Here is a 13,356-nt window from a genome sequence, read left to right on the forward strand (position 1 = left end):
CTCGTGGAGGAAAGTCCAATTCGTCCTAAGCTTTCGACGAGGATCATTACCTAGATGTGTAGGAGATGGAAAGTTCAATATCAGACGCAGCCTTGATCTTCTATTACCTGCCAAAACCTCTTATTCGTGCTCCCGGAGTGCCACCACCGGTGTCTCGCCTATAGCCTTTTCAATGAGTTCTCAGGTTCGCCTGGCGCTCAATCTAAGAAGTAGGTTGTCTTACATCAGCTGCACACGACCGGCAGCCGGTTTATATACCGACTACGCCAAAGTCAATCCCGATGGTTTGACCCACGATCGACAGGAGCCGCAAATGCCGATTCATGCAAGGCTGCAGGTGGAGCGAAGGAGCGACACATGCTGATTGGTTCTCCAGGGGTAAGCAGCCTGCATATCCGCTATGTAAGTCACATCGGCTGGAAACATGCTCTCTTGCCGTAGTAACTGTGTCAGCACAATGAGAAGACATTGATTGTACTTGCAAAGTGGTCGACACGGGTTGAGTTCTGTCATGGGTACCTAGGTAAGCAATGAGTCGGCAAGAATATTTTTGCAACAATGGCAGCACTTCGAGCAAGAGTAACCTAGGACACCAAGGACTCCATGGAGGTGCAACCGGCACGAATCGTCGTCGAAAGGAGGCTGCCGACAGAAGCAAGGAGGGAACAAGAAGACTGGGGTGGCTTGTCGGATGCAAGAGCCAGGAGAAAGATCCAGAACCGGCTCAACCAGCGCTCTTACCGTACGTGTGAAGAGAAGACCTTTGCACGATCATGCTGTTCACTAGACTCACTGTGACATTGCCAGGCCGCAGAAGAGCAGCAGAACGAGCGGCCAGAAGGGCGTCAGCTACTCGCAGCACGCAGAAACCCGTACCACTTGCCCCTCGGGAGGCTGTACCTGCAGCCGATCCCAAAACCAAGGTCGATGAGCCGGCTTCTAGGCGAGAGACCCCCTGCCTACTACTGGCAGGACACCCACCCAGTCAGGTCGACCTGCGCTCTCAGCTCGTGCTCCAGCAGATCACGCCACCGGCGCCCAGATGTGCAGTGCTGCTAGCAAATCCTCAGGTGCGCAGAGTCCACTACTACGCTCGCACGACCCTTTGGCCGTCGTTCAAGCACCACAGCCTCGAGACCAATGAGTCCTTGACTTCGGCTTTCTTTCATCTGAGCATGGTCGATGACCTGCTCCTCAACTCCTTCGTCTGGACCGCCGCGTTGGCCATGTCGATGCACCTGCCGCACACCGTCGTTGACAACGAGGCGGTAATGTTCGCGTGCCAGAACAGGGCCGTCCAGAGCATCCGGGAGCGCATCGGGCGAAATGAGGTCTCTGACTCGGTCATCTTTGCGGTTCTCGGTCTCACCATACGCGACACCAACCCTCGCTTCGCCATGCTGGAGGGCCGAGAAGACTGCTTCGGGGGCTTCGATCCTCCGCTGCGATCGCTCGGTTGGATTCAATGTTTCTCCCACTTCCGCTGGACGCCGTCGCATATCCGAGCCGCCAAGTCCCTGGTGGCTGCGCGCGGTGGTCTGCAACACATCACGATGCCCGGTGTCGCGGAGCAAATCCAGGCTACGGACATCCTCCAGGCTAGCATATCGCTGTGCCGCCCACATTTCACCCTGTGCCGCCTCTATCAGCATGTACTGGACAACCATGTCAAGACGGTCCGCCCGCCCCGTGAGAGACTTGACGAGGCGTTCCCCGCCATCACCGACGTCGAGTTCAAGGATCTGCTCCTCGACATGAGAATGCACTGCCGCGAGCTTGACCGAATTGCCATGGAATCCGGGCCTGCTGCTGCGGGTAGTGCTGGTGAAGATGGATCCGATTCCGATGCCGACCTCGTGTCATCGTCGGTGGCTTGGGAAACGAACGTCTATCGCAACCTCATCCAGTACCGGCTGCTGCGTCTGCCCGGTTACGAACAACGAGTGGAGGAACTCTGTCGGCTCGGAGCCATGATTTTCAGCTACGGAGTCATTTTCCCTGTAGCCAAACCGAAACCGTTGCGCACTCTGGCCAAACACTTGAAGAATGCTTTAGAGGACTATCATCGTCATTGTCGGTTGTGTCCTTCCACGCCGACACCCAACGATACACCAACCTTCTCCGGTGGGCATAAGGCAGCAGAGGGCGACACACATGCACACGCAGCAGTCTCTACGAACGGACCATCAGCCCCGTTGTCATTCCTCCTGTGGCTCGCCATGCTAGGTGCGCTCGCGTCCAGGGGCAACGACCACGAAGCCTTCTTCCTCGACCGCGTGTCAACCTGGTCTGCCGAGTTGGGGGTCGTGCGGTTCTCCGACCTGAAAGACCCCATGCGGAGTTTCCTCTGGCTAGATCGGGCGTGTGATAAGGGTGCGTTCGAGGTGTGGACGAAGATCCGAGTTGGAATTATTACCGGCGATGACGGTACTAGTCTTGGTGGCGCTCCTGGTGTTCCCGGTTCAGAAAAGATAGACAGCAACAACGTAGACGAGGATCTATTGGAGGGGCGGCGGCGGAGATGGCAGGAACAGCAGGGCCAGAAACTGAAGGACGGGGTTGATGGGTCTTTGCATATGTTGTCTTTGATCTGTGCAGGTTAGATGTCCAGGATGCCCTCCCTTCCCGATGCCCGAGACTTGGTAGGTAGAGAGAGTAACTCCATACCGCGTTGTTAGCACCATTGTATAGGTCAGCATCGTATTTTGAATGGTCGAGAAACCTGTCAAGGGACTTGGGTATGCGCATGGTTAACAGTTGCGTGCAGGTTGTGGTTGAGACTTGACACTGGGCTGGCAAACGTCTCCTGCAAGGAAACGGCATGATAAAACCAGCCGCACAGGGCTTGTTGTCAACGTTCACTCGGAGAATGAGACTCGTATATCTCTGAGAAAATAGCCTTGTCAAGGTACTTTATATTTTTGTTATGTTTTGTTCTTGAAGACTTGGGACCTCCGTCTGCTTCGTAGACAATATCACTGTAGACCATTGTGTCTTCCAGGCCCTTTTAAACCCTCTTCTTCTCACGGGGGGCCCGCTACTTGGCACCATCCTTCTTCGCCGCCGACGACGACGCAGACCCCACCACGCTGCCTCCGGGCCGTTTATACTTCCTCTTCTCCTTGCGGCTCATGAGACCCTTCTCTCTGGTTCCCTTGCCGCCTTCCCAGAAGCCGCCGCTTCCGGCGGTCCTGCGTCTGCGGATGACGCTGCGGCCGCACAGGGCGCAGTCGTCGGCTCGGAAGCGCTGCTCGCGCGAACACCACCCGCAGACCATGCGGTCGGCGTGGTCGTTGACGTGGCTTTCGGCGGCGTCGTGGCACCGGTCGCACGGGTGGACGCGGTTGCAGCAGCTGAAGCGGAACCAGCGGTAGCTGTGGCGGTAGTGCGCGCAGGTGCCGTTGTGCGGCAAGGGCGTGCCGGCCGAGATGCCCAGGTTCTCCTTCCGGGGACGCCGCCGCGGCGGGATCAGCGTGCCAAAGGCCGAAGATGCCCGCAGGAACTTGACCTCGTGGATCGTAAAGGTCATTTTGCCGTGGCAGGCCCGGCATACTTGGATCGGTGTGTCGCCTCGGACGGAGATCATGCCGGGAGCCACCGGGAAGGTCGTCGAGCATGACGCGCAGGTGGGCTGAAACACGGACGGGAGGAGATCGGCGACGGTGCAGCCTGTGACTTCGATCGTGCCCGCCCGCACGGTGTTGGCGTGCAAGGCATTGGGTGTAAAAGACACCGTGAACGGTGTAGTGCACTTCGAGCAGGTTTCGGTGCGGACACTGGACGACGTTGAAGCACCAGCTGCGTCACCGCCACCGCTGGATTTGATTTTGGAGATGTCCAGGGGAGATTTACAGCGCAGGCACTTGACGGAGATTGAGAGGGACGACAAGGTCAAAAGCTCAATGTTGTGGAGTTCCAGGTTCGGAAGGGAAATGTGGATTCCCTTTTCCGTCGAGGTCGAGGAGAAGGGAAGAGCGGCGCCGCCTTGCTCAGTGTCTCCCTCATCGTCCTGTTCTTCATCTTCAGAGTCGGAATACTCGCCAGAATCGTAGGATGAGTTTGACTCGTCCTCGGAATCCCATCGGTCCCATTCAGGTGGTCTGGGGATGAATTTGACATGTGGTTTGTCTTGGTTCAAAATCAGCTCTTTGGGTTCTGCTGGGTCTTCCCCTCTCGACGCTACCGTTTGGGTCTCGTCCACAGGAGGTTCTGGTGGACCTGAGGCATTTGATGAAGCTATCTGGGCCCCGCTCTCTGCCACCTCTGATGCCATTGAGTGAATGTTCTGCGTCAGATAATTGACATGGGCCATGAGGGTCATGTCGAGTTTGTTTCGGACATGTCTTTCAAAGGCCAACTGAACGTTCTCAGCTTCTGGCCCACTGACGCCCTTCAAGAGTACCGTGCATGGCTCAAGGTTGTAAAGCCGTGGGATAATTAAAGTGACTTCCTTGAGCGGTTGCAGATTGAGCGGGAGTCGGTCTGATTTGACTATTTGGATAGGGATATTGAAAATCGTACCATCGGGAGTTTTAGAGAAATGTGGAATCCGGCCCATGCGTGCTTCGAGTTGGCGGACATCGGCTTCCCTCTTAGCTAAGGCGCCGGACCTTTGTTCAGTTGTCCAAGTTGGTGGACGCGGCGCGACGAATGTGGGCGGAGAAGGTGGAGGGCGAACCACCTCTGGCACAGAGTCAGGGACTTTGGGAATCTTTTCGGCATTCGCAATGATCTTAATTGTTTGGGCCTTTTCGGATGTCAAGAACTTCTCAAGCTTCTTGTCTAGCTCGTTCAACAACGCCAAAAGCGTCTTGTTTGGTGAGGATTCGGCAAGGCTGTCAAACCCCTTTTCGACGTTAATCTGGAAACCCCGGGCCATTTCGGCATTTGTGACTCTGATGGTTGGTTTGCCATTTTGAGGATAGGTTGTAGGGACTGTCAGAGTGCAGCGGAGGCCACGTTCAAGCTCGAATGGAAAATCTGGATCCGATGGGGCCAGTGCAAAGGACAAGGTTGTGCCATCGCTGGTGTCTCTCCGAACGGGAGAGAACCTCTTAATCACTTGACCCAGCTCGAACTCACGAGGATCGCGCCGTTGAAGCTGGGACTGGGGCTTCTGACTGGGAGCAGGGCCAGAGTTCGAGGCGCTGACTGGGCGAGACAAAGGCTGGCCGTCTTGTGCGACCGACGGGCCTTGCGCAGCGTCGGCCCGTTGATGGTCAGGTTTCGGTCTAGTGCTTGTGACTCTGTCTGGAGGCCGAAGGTGTTTGAACGGGCATTGCGAGCCAGCTCGACAACCTGGCACGGTGATTAGCTGCGTTATCACGTGAAATCATTTCCATGATGTCCAAGGTGATGATCCAGGGTACGACAGGGCCACTGATCTTGTGGCGAAGGCCAGGCAGGTATCAGAGAGAAGTGCCATGCATATCTCATTTAGGCTATTGGACAAATTGATTACATGGGCTGGACCAATGATAAAATTGGATGGTAAAAGACAAAAGAGAAATTACCTTTGTTTGTATTGAAAAAGCGACATACCCTTGGCTGTGATTGAGCCGGCGTAGGAGTGATTGGTGGTGAAGTTAGAGGATGTGGTTGATGCTGAATTTGGGTGCTGACACGGCTGGTGCCTGGACATTGGGCGCAATGCGCAATACGCGATCAGCAACTGGGGAACAACTCAGCAGTCAGATGATCGATGGGCAGTGTTTCATCGGCTGAACCATCGGCCCTCCGTCACTTGTTGCTAGGAAGGGATTCGATGCGGAGGCGCCTCGGGGGGTTGAGAGTGATGGGGGCGGGTTGGCCGGTGGCAATGTGGTTTTAGCCCGCGCAAACCAGGCAAGGCGAAGCTGGGCAAGGCAACAAAGGAGCTGCAGGCTTACTGAGGCTGGAGTCGTCAAGTGACATGCTGATTGATGAGTTGGCAAAACGCTGTTGTTCATTCATCAACAAAGGTTCCTTGATTTCAGTTTTTGGCCGGGCCAGATGATGGAACGGCTGCCAGGGTTAGCGAAGATGGTGCGCAGACCAAGCGCTGGTCCGGTTGTTGAGCTGGAGGGCAAGGACAACAGAAGGCGGATGACGAGCTTCCGAATCTGATCAAGGGCGATGGATGACGGGGGATGGGCAGCGATGTGGAACAAATCTAGACGTCGATCGGGGATGAGAGAGATGAAGGGGAAAACAGAAGCGAAGGGGAGGAAGGGAAAGTGATCAAGTGATGCCAAAGCGGCAAACTCACGACATGTCTAGCAGCAGCTTTTTACCTTTGGAATTGAGGATGTCCAGCGAGGGTGGATGTTGAGTCATTGATGGCTGTGGCAAGAGAAGAGTGTCGAGTCGAGTCACACTATGACTCTCCATATACAGAATGCAAGAGTCTCTACGACCACTCTATGAGGTGTTGAGGTACAAGTGAGGTACAAGTGAGGGATAAGTGAGGGATAAGTGAGGCAGAATGAAGAAACTCGGAATACGGGGAGTGACATCATTGCTAGGAAAACGATCCCCTGTGCGCCCGTCGGGGGTTGACTACAAGCCTAAGGTAATAATTACAACTCGTAGCTACTCGTACCTGTTCTCAGATAACTCCTTAGATCATCAATCATCTCTCTGGAATTCTTTCTTTGGGCTGGGATAAACTGCTGTGTCGTAAGGAATGTGTATCAGGACCAGAATTCCGTAAGTTTCGTCTGCCCTGGTTTGGTCCATTACGGAGGCCGTTGTCACATATTTTGTTATGGTGGTGATACATGTCCCAGGACTCCAAGGGACACTCGGGGTCCAACGTGACCATTTCTTTGCAAGCTACTGGCTCGCCTGGGTTAACCAAGTCACAGCCCACCTTGGGGGGGTTTTACCTGTACAGTGCTACCTGGCTAGTTAGATTAGTACCTATTTGTGCAGCCTACAGGGCCGCTCCGCCCTCCCCTTCGCCTCCCTCGCTTCCCCTGGGCGCCTCCACCCCCTTCTTAGGTACCTACATTGTAGGGAGACACACCCGCCCAGCCAACTTTGCCGCCCGCTCTAATCAACTAACCCCCAACCCGCCTACCTATCTTTGACTACTTCGCATAAGCAATATCATACGGAGGACTCTGATTGATATCACTTCCCGTCCATCAATCAAGTCGTCAATCAGGTCCTCAAGCTCCCAACTAGCCACTCTACTGGGCGTCTCACCTCCTTCCCACCCCCAAAAGTGCCAACAAATCTATGTCCACAGCCCCAACTCGGGTAACCAGATCGACTGCCTCGTTGAATCACCCGTTATTTTCTGCAACATTCCTTCTGATCTCAACGCCATTCGCCGGGCCCCCGGTTCCCTGTGGGAAATCCTATTACATTCTTCTTTTGGTGTGATGACCCTACCTAACCGTGGACCTGGCTGGATAGGCTATGTCTACATGTACTCGGTACGAGTATCGCTACCAAACCATCCCACGTGGAGCCTCACCCTTCGGGCCTCCCCTAGACCGCGCGCGCACAACACCCACAACACCCACACGATAGTGCGTCCATACCCATTTCCTCGGGATGCCTTAGTGCGGATCGACCATCACTGGGACTTGCATCTTCGGAAGCCAGCCATCGTGCCATCTCGACCACCTGGTTCGCTTGTTTCGAAAACCCCCCGTGGCCTGCAGCACGGAAGGTGCCGTTCCCGTTAGAAAGAGCTCGCCAGGCTCCACACCTTGATCACCCGTAACCTTGTCCCTCATCACCTTATTCTCTCCTTCCTCCTTCCTTCTTGTCGTCCTGGCTATCTGACCGTCAGTTGCAGTGGCGGATCATGGGATAGATTCACTAGCTCTTGCGCGAGGCCGGAGCCTTCGGTTTGGGCCCTAGCCATGATAACCTGCAGGGTCTCTCAATTAATAACTTGTTTGCCAAACGTATTGGAGATTGAGTCTCCTGACAAGGTGCATAGGTTGCTGTCCCATGCCCTCAAACGTCTGGTTGCATGAAGAACAGGTGCATACACATTCAACTGCATCCCAAAAAGCAATGCTCGTGAGTAGATCCAGACGATCTTCAACGACTCCAGGTATACGCGGGTTAAGATGCGGCGGCTTGATCCTTCGGACAAACCGGCTGATTCGTCATTGGGGGTGTACTTTCTTGATAGGCAACATGTTGCGACATACTTGACCGCCTGATTGTGCGCTCGCACCAGCATCACTCGGGTCCGAAATCAGAACACACCCCATGGCATTGAGCATGCTCCTGACTTGCCGGCTCACGACTTTGTTACTCGAACTGATGCTTTGAGCTCTCACAGAATTCCTCGGAGGTGTTACAGGGGCGCCTGATGTTTTCACATGCATTCGATTCCAAAAATGTCTCTCGAATTGACATTGCTGGTCTCGTTGCTGGGTCTGAACCCCTGAAGGCCAGTTGCATGATATTTTCATGTGCTTGACTTCGATACTTCAGGAGCCGAGAGATAAGATCTTGTCCGTGGTCTGTATCATTGGTAGGAGCAGGGCATCTCCGACGAACTTGCATCTGTACAAGGGCTCTTGCCTTGAGAGCTGAGGCACCAACCGACAGGGTATGCCTTGACCAAGCATTAGAAAGCGAACTCTTTTTCCATTCCTCGTCGATAAATGTGTAACAGACAATGCAACCATGGGATTGCAATATACCCAACATTGCCCAAGGGTTTTCACAAGAAGAAGGAGCTCTTCCCACATGTTCGGAGTCCCTGGATTACGCAGCCTCGCCCCAATGACTCGGGCCGAATCAGAAGTAAATTGTTCAAACTTTCGGCCAAGCAGAACTGTTCGTAACTTCGCTTCAAGTGTTGGCGTGGGCTTTCCACTTCCGTTCCCTGTTCGACGGCATCTTCGCTTGCTGGTGCTTGAATGAACACCGAAAGACCTTTCCAAGATTGGTCCCATCATCAATTTCGCAGCAGGCTTGTTCCCTGTCCCAACCTCCTCGCCTACTTCAAGCATAGGGTGTGCACCGTGCAGGACGCACAGCAATCCCCTCCTACTTAGTACTCCGTACTATGAGGGACTAACAAGGGAGATTCCTATCCCCCCTCCCGTCCCACATGAACCGGATCCATGGTTTTCAGACCTCCCACATGGCGCACGGCTCAATTACGCTTGGGTCGGCATCCCACATCAGAGTTGGCTCCAAAGGGTCCTTCCTTCCATTTAATTGCCAAAACAGGCAGTCCATCCAACGCAACCAACACTTACTGATAAAGATGGCGCAGGACTGGCTACGGAGTGGTGAATTCTGTAACAATAGCTGCATGATTACAGGGTCTATCGTGCCCGTTGCCTCATCAGCTTCGGAGGATTTCTCGGGGGGGTGTGGAGGTGGCATCTGCCCCGTTAGACCGTCGAATAGTGGCTGGCTTGCCTGGGTCGACGCTGTGTACATGGCAAGTGACCTAGTTACCTGTAAGTACCTTCCTTTTTCATGCAGTCACAGCTAAAAAATCACCGTCGCCGGCAAATTGCCCTGTTGAAACATGTTGGGCTGTCCTCGCCAGTCCCTCGTCCCACCTTTACACGTACGAGTAGTAACAGGTAATAATCGGAACTTCCAGAACCAGCCTGGACTTTTTGCTCCGTCGTCCTTGAATATCCACAAGTTTGCATACACGAGGAGCTGGTCATGCGTAACCCTGATGTCTCTGGCAGATCTCTACGGGTACAGAGGTACATGCGTCTCATGCCCCTATATTCCGATCCCCAACTACGGGCTCAAGGGCATCACGACCAAACCGTACAGGTTTTCCAGTTGCTCACGTTTGGTGTACATTGCCGAGTACTTGTGTTTGTTTGATGTCCCTTTTCTCTCTCCCCATGCAGTGACCAGGAGAATGCATGCCGCCCACAAACCGGTCTTCTTGAAGTCTGCGAGATATTCGGCTCGAACCACCCATAATTACCTATCCACTTCCACTAATGGTCCGTAATAGAGGAGCCGCGAGACTATGGACTTGAGGTTACATCCTTTCCCTCAAAGTTCCCGGAGGGGCGTGTGCTAACAAGACCAAATACACGAATACGACGGACAATGGGCACCGACATGGTCATGAGCTTGTCCAAATTTCCCATAAATCAACCGAACAGTGTAGCAAAAGTTCCCCTTTGAAATACTGGGGAAGCATGCCCGCTTTGGCAGAGGGTAAATGATCTCCCGTTACCCCACAGATTAACTAAATGCTTCGTGAGCGGGAGGCGACATAGCCCCCAATGCATGCCACAGCCTTCTGTCTCGTCGCGGAGTACCGGGCTCTTGGGATCGTCAATGGCTGTCTTATTGCTGCTTGTACAGGACTTGACATCTAACGGTCCGCTTGTATAAGTAAACAAATCTTGCATGATCCTACCATGAGTCTCGCACTTGTCTAAGCGCAGACCTCGGAGACCCTGCAGCGTCGCAAATGGCTTTTGCACAGCGTCCACCACGATTGGGAATGTGCCGACTCGATATCGAGGTGGGCCCTGACAGGCACAGTGTTACAACGCTGTCAGCAAGAACAAGACTTGTACAACTGACTGATCGAGGATCCAAGCGTCTGGCCTGGTATCAGGACGATACTTGCCGCTTCATGAAGGGAGCACATCTGAAGACATGAGTGGCCGTACCCTTTTCTCCCACAAGGCAATGTCGAGGAGATTGTGTCTGAGGCGAAAAGGCATGGTAGCTCTGGAACTTGAGCTGCGAAAACTTGTAAGCACGACTCTAGAGTTGCCAAAGGTAATCGGATGCGAAGTCAATCAGCATCTCGCAAACACCTAGGATGGCATATCTATCTCGAGACCGTAAGATCTCGCCGGAAAACAACTACGTGTGTGCTGTGATCTTTTCGTATCACCTAGGTTGGTCCTGCTTCTCAGTTTGTCGCCCCTTCGCATTCCACGACTGCATCAAGAAGATAAAGAGGTTTGTAATGCTTCTCGCAGTCCAGGTGACCCTGCTCCTCCCTGTCATGTGGGCGAAGACCAGGTCCTGGTACATACGAACTTTGCAATACCTTTCACGTTCAAGGTTCATCACCATCGGCTTGGGAATAAGTTGGACCCCAAGATATCTACGGAGTACATAGGTAACGGCCCTCGAACTACCACGTACATGCACACACAGTACTCGGTATTGCCCGACGCTCTTGGTCAGGCCAGGTAATCGAGGCAGCCCGAAACCTCGGTTTTCGGAAAGGCTCTCCTCGGTAAGACGAATATTGGTCGGAACAAGCACAAAATTCCAGTCTTCCAAGATGAACTCACATCGGCCATTCTCCTGTCGACAGAGAGCTGAGAGTCATTCGTCATTCGTCTCTCGGAAGTCCGGTCTCGGGCTTGCTGGCTGGAATGAATTTTGGCCAAATCCGGACTGCTTGGCGTAAGCTGCAATAGGGAAATTCACCGGGAGTTGCAGGTGTAAGCCCTTCACTATTGGCCTCATCGCTGAAGCTCCATCTCTCATATTGTCATGGGCATGCCGGCGATACAATCTCTGACTTTTGTCTTGTGGATGGACATGACAAGCCATGACACTGTCAAGTCAATATTTGTTCTGATGTGTACCACCACCACACGGGACCGTGTATTGATGGACACCTTTTTGCCGACCCACGAATTCGTGGACATCTCGATGTTTTTGCCCCAGTCTGAGATTTTTTGGGATCTCGCCATCCTGGAAGAGATTGCGTGTCGGATGCGAGAAAATTCCCACGAATCGATGGGGCCTGGTCTTGTCTGCATGTGCAAGCGGGACTTTCTGTATGCAAGGCCGAGTTGCGGGTTCGTTGGATTCGTCTGCAACAAGGGGCCCCCCCTGCATGAGCCAGCGTCCAGGGCCCTTGTTAATGCACGTCGGGCTCGTGCTATACCGAGATGATACTGGTCCGGTTTTCAGCCCAGATCATCACGTGGAAGCCGGACATTTGTCGTTGCGGCTCGCACGGGAAGTCTCTGAGAAAGCCCGTCGCATTTGAATCCAATCAGCAACTTGGAATTTGCGAGTACAACCACTCTCGGGAAGATGGATGGATTCCAGATTAGGACAGAAATCAGTGGCACTGGTGGTGACTTTACTTGCTCAGACTTGCCAATCGCCGTTGGCCCTGTACAAGTTCGAGTACATCTGCTGATGGCCGCATGCAGAGTCTATCCCGTGCTCCACCATCCAGCCTCACCTAGACCCTTTATCTCCTTTCTTTTTGGACGTCGAAGCAGCCAATCGAAACAGGGACATTTTCAGAGCTCTGTCTGTCTGGTGCAAAAACAATCCAGGCCTGCTGCTCGCTTCGAACCCGCCTCGTACGATGGTTTGTCCACAAATGCCTTCGATATATCCTCCACTAACCAGCTCCCCTTTAAACACTGGAATGAACCGGTTAGCAGGCGAGCGCCGGACCATCCGACGGTGCGTCGCAGCGCTGGCCCTTTGCGTGCGTGAAGAAACCAAAAGCTACGAGTTACTCAGTACCAGGTATGTACCCCACAATATCTGGCATGTTCTAGACCTGCACCACCTGCACTCCAGGTTTCTGCTGTTCTGGACAATTGGGGGTCAAGCATTGCAGCCATAGCTCTCTTTCCTTCTTTGTCGTGATCATTGAACGCCAATACTACCGACCTTCTACTCGTACTACGAGAATGTACCCACGCATCGACGTACACCGTGGACCGTGGACCATGGACGTTGGAACCATGTGGACATTATTGGTCTCAGCCTCACATGATGTTCTCTCGCCGCGCCTGGTTTGTTTGCGAAAAGCCACCTGAGTCTACTTGCATGCCTGATCTTGACCACCCATTTTGACTTTACTGATCCTGCGGCGAGTGCCTTCGAAATGTCAGCAGGTTCAGGTCCAACTTCGATGATCCCCTCCCCGCTCGAGTCGCCTGTAGTGTCGCTGGCTTTTGGCTTTTCCTTCTCTTCTCGTGACTACCCAAGTCAACGCCTTCGTTTTTCGTCAAATCGCCATTGTGTTCCGTGTGCTCCCGTATATGCCGTACCCTCCGCGCTCTCCGCACCCGTTTTTGACACCATGCGGCCACCTCGACAAGGTGACACTCGTACATTTCTCTCCGTCCACCTGACCTGGGGAAAAGTGCACGCGACAAACAAATCTTTCAAGCAATACGAGGTAATGCTGCCCCCGTCTTTCCGGTTCCATTTCCCCAGTTTTCTCTCCCCTCAAGTCCGTGCTCGGATGGGATACCTAGACGGACCACCGGAGATAACGTGGGAAAACGTTCGGAGTCCAGAAGTTTCTATCCACCTCTCTCTCAAGAGGAAAGAGACCAAAAGTCCAGGCCTAGCCCGGCCCAGCCCGGCTGTCACGGGGTAGGTACTCAGTACCTATGTCGCCAT

General features: G+C 53.6%; 2 protein-coding genes across 2 annotated transcripts; one reads left to right on the forward strand and one right to left on the reverse strand.

Moving 5' to 3' along the window:
• Nucleotides 1-603: 603 nt before the first annotated feature.
• On the forward strand, nucleotides 604-2,603 carry Z520_08404 (uncharacterized protein; the record flags this gene model as incomplete). The annotated part of the gene is made up of 2 exons (XM_016778901.1): nucleotides 604-742; nucleotides 808-2,603. 2 exons carry the CDS (start codon nucleotides 604-606, stop codon nucleotides 2,601-2,603), a joined length of 1,935 nt encoding a protein of 644 aa, XP_016629820.1.
• A 434-nt stretch (nucleotides 2,604-3,037) lies between these two features.
• On the reverse strand, nucleotides 3,038-5,342 carry Z520_08405 (uncharacterized protein; the record flags this gene model as incomplete). The annotated part of the gene is made up of 2 exons (XM_016778902.1): nucleotides 3,038-5,298; nucleotides 5,327-5,342. The coding sequence occupies 2 exons, from the start codon at nucleotides 5,340-5,342 to the stop codon at nucleotides 3,038-3,040; spliced, it is 2,277 nt and encodes a 758-aa protein (XP_016629821.1).
• Between the last annotated feature and the right edge of the window lie 8,014 nt (nucleotides 5,343-13,356).

This window comes from Fonsecaea multimorphosa, assembly GCF_000836435.1.
Source record: "Fonsecaea multimorphosa CBS 102226 unplaced genomic scaffold supercont1.19, whole genome shotgun sequence".
In the NCBI taxonomy this organism is placed as follows: Eukaryota; Fungi; Ascomycota; class Eurotiomycetes; order Chaetothyriales; family Herpotrichiellaceae; genus Fonsecaea; species Fonsecaea multimorphosa.